We start from the raw sequence: 7696 nt of genomic DNA on the forward strand, positions 1-7696 counted from the left end.
TCAGTTCTTCACCTCTCTGCTTTTACTAATACCACCAACCACAGTCTCCTCTCTATATTGTAATTGTGTTTTATATTGTGTATTCTTTTTTATTGTTGTTCTCATTCTGTAAAGCGCTTTTTGAGAAGCCACCTTTAAAGGTGCTATATCAAGTTTATTATTATTTATTACGAAAAGATCAGTAAGTTCTGTAAATAAACAACCTGTAAATACCCCCCATTAATAAGGGGAATATTAATTCACAAAAAAAATTGAAGGTAATAGACAAAACATAATTATCAAAATGAGTACTAACCTTGCTTTTAGGCAACCACTTAATTATATAACGTAATACGTGACATCATAATGGCAGAAGACGTTTAGCATTGAAGCTAATAAATTATATAAAACTGGGACCACGGAAAATTTCAAGCTGATACAGGTTTTCACCGCAGGGACAGTCACATCGAGCTCAGAACCGGGTACTTAAAGGGAAAACGCTAGCGAAATCGCTAGAGGGACTCCCTCCACATGGAGCTGCTGGGGAGCTACGAGTTGCTGGAAAGGGAGAACGAGAAGCTCCAGAAGGAAAACGGCGAGCTGAAGCTCATGGTGGGGCTCATTAAGACGAACATGGAGCTGCGGTCCCAGCTGGGCTTGCCGGCAGAGGACCGAAGCGCAGACTCCGCTGCCTTATGCAACTCGCAGAGAAAAGCGGGGGTTGCAGGTAAAGGGTGTGTCTGCTTCTCTGTGTGACGTTTATCGTCCTGACCTCAGTCTTGTAATCTTAAAGCTCTAGGTGGGGATAGTTTAGAGAGCGAGTCTCTGGACCCGCCTCCTGAACAGGTTGTGGGTTCCAGTCCCCGCCACAGATACTGATGTTATACCTTCAGCAAGGTGCTTTATTTACCCTAGTTGCTCCAGTACAACCGGCTGTGTAAATGGGGACCCACAGTTTTATGGGGATAATCAGCTCCGTGAAGTTGCGCCCCCGACAAACAGCACAAACAATGAAACCCACGTGAGGTACCTCTTTCGTCACCAGATCTTTCAATTGTGATCTTCTGATCAGTTGACCCCGGCGTTTACACTAATAAAGGTCTTACATTTAGGGAGGTGTTGCTACGTTAGTTCATTGGCTTAGGTGTTTTCTGTTTTAATTTTTAACCATATTCGCGAAAATGTATTGCTTGTGCACTCCTTTTATTGGTGAAGAGACACCGTTGCTGTATCCTGACAACACCAGTTTCCAAATTACGGAGACAGTTATATTGCAAATACAAAATGTATTTCGAATAATACGAGACATTGTGAATTAATAAAGGCGTTAAAATAAAAACGATGTAGTTATTTTGCGAATAAGTAAAGCGTTTTAAAAATAGATTACGATTGACAGTAAACAACCCGATCCACCTGACGCTGCCAGCTTGAACATCTCTCAGACCCGTGATTGGCTAAACCCCCGGCCTGAATCTTGGTGAAAAGTTCGGGCCACGATTGGGTGGAATTTAGCAAGATTGAAAATAGACCCTCTGGTTAAAGCGCCACAGCGGACGTTACGATAACATAGGTGATGGGTTTTCTTCTTTGGTCCAAATACTGCAGCCCCGGTTAACCGTGTGTGCTGTTTGAGCACGCTGGATATACAGTAACACATCCATTGGTTTCCAATAACTGAGAAATTTAAGAGAACTGAGCTCAAGACTGAATAGCAGACGAAGAATGTCATGGCATCCACAGCGCCTTCACGACACAGATAGCATGTCACGATAGGGGGGCGCGCATCACGATCACATTGCGGTACTAGCCGCATTACTATTACTGCCGTGGCGCTCTGTCGCCACTGTTGCGACGAGAAGTGGATATATCGCGATATGATATATCCAGACAAAATGCCCCGCCCCCATCTCGTGACAGTTAAGGCCTTATATCACGATATGCCACCCCCCCCAAAAAAAACCGCCCCCCCATGTCACGACATGAAGTCCGTATATCGCGATATGCCCCCCCCATGTCACGACATGATGTTTACATATCGCGATATGTCACCCCCCCCCAAAAAAAAAACCCACCCCCCATGTCGTGACATGAAGTCCTTATATCGCGATATGACACCCCCCAAAAAAGCCCCACCCCCATGTCGCGACATGAAGCCCGTATATCACGATATACCACCCCCCCACCCCAAAAAAACTGCCCCCATGTCGCGCCATGAAGTCCGTATATCGCGATATGACACCCCCCACCGCCCCCCTATGGCGACATGGAGTCCATATATCGCGATGTGACATACTCTGACAGGATACACCACCTCCATGTCGCGAAACAAAGTCCGTATATCGTGACTCGTTCTATCTGGGTATATCATGTTATGATATGATACCTTTGTCGCAACAATGGCACCAGTCGTAATAGTCACGCACCCGTTGTCACGATATATGCTGCCGCGATATACATGCGGTCCCTATCATGACATGCTGTGGAGCTCTTGTAGCGATGATACCTCACAGTAACACGTTTGGCAACACAGCATGTCACGGTAGGGAAAGAAAAGAAAACGTGCCTTAGAAAATAAAAATTATATCTCTTGCAATCACGGTGATTTTACATACATTAAAACCACAATTTTATGTCATAGATGGTTAACTTGTTGGCATGCGTCAAGTCTTATTTATTATTCACATTTTAAGAAGGCTCATAAGTTTATGGATATCGGTAATATTAAGGGTACGAGCTAAACCGTCCATTTGCTGCCTCTGTGTTGTAAGGATCACCTTAACTAGAGAATGACGTTTTACAACATATCCAGTAGACCGTGAGTATTGCTATAAAATCCAAAGCAAAACGTTTTCTTACAAAGCTTATTAAGTTACACCATCACAAAACAGTTTAAACAGAAGTAAACAGTTTAGTATAAAATTACAACATCTGGTGTGTTACACTGTTCAAGGAAACGTACTGGATTAAAGCTCTGTATTGTTCCCCGACCATAAAGGTGTGAAATTGCAAAGGCTTAGGTCAAATGATCGAAAGATCACAATTGAAAGATATGGTGGACGTGATATTTTTGTACATCACAGAGTGAGGTCACAGCCAGAAGAAGAAGGCGCTATATTGAAATATATTGAAACATCCATCCCACCCGACCAGACAGACTCAGAAAACAAATTGCACCCATTGTTTTCCTAGCATTCAGGAGTTAAAGTGCCGAGTATGTTGGTACCTGTAAACTTCCTTGTACTACAAGTTGTAGTCACGTGATTACCTGGAAAAAAAAAAAGAGGAGGCGCTTTATCTCACTAATGAATGAGACCGGTCCGGTTCCACGACGATGTTGTAGGGGGGCTGAGTTACATCACGACCCCGAAAAAACATAGCACTTTAACCCCGGAAACGAAAGCTGCACAAACGCTACTTTTAACGGCATAAATGCAGCACTAACGAATGAGGTGGGTTTAATCATTTGTGCTGTTTGTAGGGGGGCACCTTCACGGTGCTGTGATAATCCCCGCGATGTGTTCCCTGGACTTACTATGTACATGGAATTTTCTATTTTCTGAGTCACCGTGGGTGAAACAATAAGCAAAATATTGTCCGACCTGGTGGGCACAGGGACTCACTGCTTCTTACCGAACAAAACTTCCCATCTGTGCCTCTAAGGCAAGGTACAACAATGTGTACTATAAGCACACGTACTGTATGTACTGGGCATAAAGTTACATGATGGAAGACCTACAAAACTTTCGTGAATATAACCAAGGGTTTGTTTCTGCTCACTCTCCTCAATGTCGTTGTGCTTTACAAGATCATCTAATAATCTTCTATATGACTGGATTGATTGTTCTAAAGTCAGAGCACTGGGGCAATTAATAAATTTAAAAAGGTGAATTCAAATTGCCAATCGTTGTGTCTTTAAAAGTCTTTCAGGATCCCTGGCCTGTCTGTATTTTTGTAAAATATTTTTCTAATGCAGGACAAACATCAACCCTTGTGTGGGATGAGACTTTGGAAGAGGGCAGATTTAGCTCCCATCTCCAGAAAATGCCACACAAAACATCTTCCCCCCTGAATCTCAGCTCCCCAGGCAAAGAGTCCCTCGCTGTCAACAGCCACAATGAAAATGTTTCCCTTGACAAAAGGAGCAGAAATGAACCCTTGACAACTCCTGACATGACAGGTAAGAGGAGCAGAGATGGGCCCCTGTCGTCTCCTGACAAAGCAGGTCATCGGTCTCTGAACTTGCTGACAGCGCACCTCAGGAGACTTCTCAAGCCGAGGCTCCTTTAACGTACAGTATTGTAAATCAATATATAAACAAAATAAAAAGTGAGGGTATAATTATAAAATGCAAATTAGGCATTGTAGGTTAATAACCTTCTTCTAAAGCACATGTAGCAGCGTTCACATTTATTTTGAACTGAAAAGCACATTACAATTTTAGGGAGAAATCTTTCACCTTTTATCAGTGTGAAGTGAAATGTGAGCTTGGCTCAAGGAACAGACCTGTTAATCATGTGGTTCAAGACTGGAATGAGCTACACGAGGCTCCTGATCCACACTTTCGCAGCAGTGTCAGGGCCCACAGGTTGGGAAGCACTGTAATACAGTATTGTATTGATATGCTACAATCTCAGCTCTGGTTGTTTTGCAACCTGACTGGAAGGCCACACCCCCTAGGGCCTACATGTCAGAAGGCAGTGATACAAAATACTACAGCGTTCACCCACATGTTGAGTTTTAAACATGTGGTGAACCCTGTGTCTTCTGGGAAGGCCATCTCAAAACAAGGGCACAAGAAGTCCAAGTTTGATCTGACAAAGCCTGCTCCTCCTGCCAGATTGATCGGCGATGCTGAAGTCTCACCTCAGAGCTTGCTGAACTTATTTCAGTCCTGCAGTTTGCCAGTTGTTCTGTAAGGATGGCTGCACACTTATTTTCCAGAGTTAGTTGTTGAGTCACATGTCCTGACTATTCTTTTCAACCAAACAGAGACTTGTGTATCTGTTTGGCAATCACAAATACAACAAAAAATATTGTCGTCACTAATTATAAATAAAACATCCTGTATACAAGAGACAATTAAGACTTTTTGCTAGAGTACATCATGATCTAATGAAGATACAGTGGCTAGTACTTCCAGGGAGGTATGTGGCAATAAAGACACCACAGAAAACACAGATCACAAGAGAGTGAGCAGTCCTCTCCTCAGCAGGTTGCTAAATGTTTGAAAGTGAGTTAGATAGGCATGTTTTGTCTACTGCAGTTTCAGCAGTTAACCAGTAGAGCCACGAAGGCACGGGTGGACATTTTTATCGAGCCTTCTTGGTTTTGTGCTACAGACCCTGTCCAACAGAGCCAGGAGCGTGTGGTTGGTGAGATAGCATTTCAGCTGGATCGCAGGATACTGTCCTATGTGTTCTCAGGCCAGACCAGACTGTATGGATTTACTGTGTTCAACATCCCAGATAAGATCATTCAGGTCAGTGAGTGGATGCAGAGCAGAGGAGAGTAGCTTCTTCTGGAACACACGTGGTTTCTGCTAAGGTGTTTGCTGCACCTATGGTCCTTGCCTTTTGAATGGTCACAGTTAAACTCATTGAATTTTCAGTATATCGATGAGGATCCTGCTTCTGAAAGACTACTTTAACGCCTTACTTTTACTGAGGTGTTTGCTATGGTATTAAACAGGCTTCAATATTACCAAATTTCAGTCACTATTGTGGTAAATCCAATAGACACTCTGCAACTGTCTACATTTCTTAAACTTGCTTAAAGATTTTTACTTTAACTCTAGTTCTTAACGTATAATTATTTGTTACTGCTAGTTTTCTTTCACAGTTTTACAGTGCATTTTCTTACTTCTGTGTTTTATTCATATTCTATTGTACACCTCTTTGAGTGTATTAAAAATGAAAGAGATCAATTCAATGTATTATCACTTCTACTTGTGCTGCTACAAAGGAGGTTCTCAGCTATATTCATTTCCCTGTTCTTTTGATCTTGCTGATGTCTATCATGTTTGTGAAATTTACAGTGACAAGCAAATTTTGTTGATCACCTAAGGATTAGCCATTTATTGAGCTCTGCACACTTATGTACAATAATAATTTGCTTCAGGAGCTATTCATTTAATTCAACAAACTCTTAAATTAATTCAATTAATTAGATGTCTCTGTGGAATACAAAAATTATGCACTCTCAGATTTGTCCCATGTGAAATAGCTTTTAAGTTATCCTCTTAAGTAGGCTTGTTCTGTAAGTCTGTGGATAATACTTTTCTCTTCTCTTAACAATGTAAATTATATTTTATATGTGTCATATTTGTGTTCCACAATCTGTAATATGTCTGTAGTGAACAAATGCAGGGATTGAAAATTAAAAATGTTTTTATTCCAAGTGTTTAGTAGTTCATCTTACTGTACAGAACAACCAAATGAAATGTGTTGAAAGAAATTTGCCTGCTGTCGTTTTTTCTTGTGAACCTTTGAAACAAGCATGCTTTGTTTCTTATTCATAATTTCTAAGCACTACCGTATGCCATCTTGCAAACTTTAAAATGAAAGAAGAATCATTGATTTAGATTCCAACATAAAATACTGCTGTGATGCAGCTGTCAAAAAGGAAGTGCTTTTTTAAAGAAAATCTGATCAGTCTGGACATGTAGATTCGTCTGAATCATTTCTAGAATTAAGGTGCATAAAGAAGGGTTAAACAGTGTGATAGAAATGAGGTAACCTGGAAGAATAAAACATAAAAAGAACTCTAGAAACATGGCAACTATCTCTCAACCAAGCAACCTTTGAAAGAAAGGAATTTTCTGAGCCGTGTCTCTTAAATAAAGTGTCTGCTTCCTTTAAATAGCTCCTGCACAACATCTGCAAATGTAGCAACCAATTACAGCTACCTCTAGATGAAAGTGTTAAAGCCACTGCTATCCATGTCAGTAAGCTTTTTTGGTTGTTGTCCGTCTATCCTGGCAGGAATGAAAGGGACAGTCTGGGATATCTGTCTGTTAATGTGTCCATGGCTCTCTGCAGGTGTCCACTAACCCAGTGAGTGGAAAAGTCGACCACGGCTTTCGTGCCCACATGACCCACCGCTACTTCGACTTGATGGAGAAGCTCAGGAAGCTGGGCTACAGCATGACCCTGCACCCCCACTTCACCGAGTTCATCATCAACTCCTATGGCATCCTCAAGCAGAGGCCTGAGGCCTACAGCACTGAGGACAGGAGCTACAGCGATCCCGAGATCCTGAGGAAGCTGGTGATTGACATGGTGCCCTCGAACCTGCTCAAGGACATTCTGCGGCTCTTCAGCTGCCTGTGCTACATGGCCAAGCAAGATGGGAAGCCTCTCTTCATCTGGTAGCGGACCGTTCTTCCTGGGCCACAATAAAACAACCCGCCACAGACACATCTGGCTTTCTTGAGCTCCCTTTTATAGCAGCCCTGCAATGTATGCAGGCAGTATCCTAGACAAAATTCAGACTCGAGCATTGTTGAAATCGCCCCCTTAGTTTCACCATGATCAAAAAAATTTAGAGGGTTCATCTTAAGCTATATGATTCTTAAAATTGTGCTCAATCCTTCATTTTACATTCAGGTCTTATTTGCTAATAAATTCGGTTTACTAGGAATAACAACACCCAAGAATTAAATGCACTGGAAGGATTAAAGAGTGTTTAGTCAAAATGTGGCTTAACCCTCTTGGCTGAG

At 42.0% G+C, this 7696-nt stretch overlaps 1 protein-coding gene across 2 annotated transcripts; it reads left to right on the plus strand.

The window, feature by feature from the left end:
- Positions 1–390: 390 nt before the first annotated feature.
- LOC148651162 (speriolin-like protein) lies at positions 391–7394 on the plus strand. 2 transcript variants are annotated; one of them, XM_088601125.1, is made up of 4 exons: positions 391–706; positions 3953–4156; positions 5319–5458; positions 7017–7394. In XM_088601125.1, exons 1-4 carry the CDS (start codon positions 511–513, stop codon positions 7347–7349), a joined length of 873 nt encoding a protein of 290 aa, XP_088457251.1. In that variant the 5' UTR covers positions 391–510; the 3' UTR covers positions 7350–7394. The 2 variants fall into 2 exon arrangements, with proteins under 2 accessions (XP_088457251.1, XP_088457252.1); XM_088601126.1 differs by lacking the exon at positions 391–706 and adding an exon at positions 2450–2518.
- The last annotated feature ends 302 nt before the right edge of the window (positions 7395–7696 follow it).

Source organism: Lepisosteus platostomus, chromosome 12, assembly GCF_059453375.1.
Source record: "Lepisosteus platostomus isolate fLepPlt1 chromosome 12, fLepPlt1.hap1, whole genome shotgun sequence".
Lineage (NCBI taxonomy): Eukaryota > Metazoa > Chordata > Actinopteri > Semionotiformes > Lepisosteidae > Lepisosteus > Lepisosteus platostomus.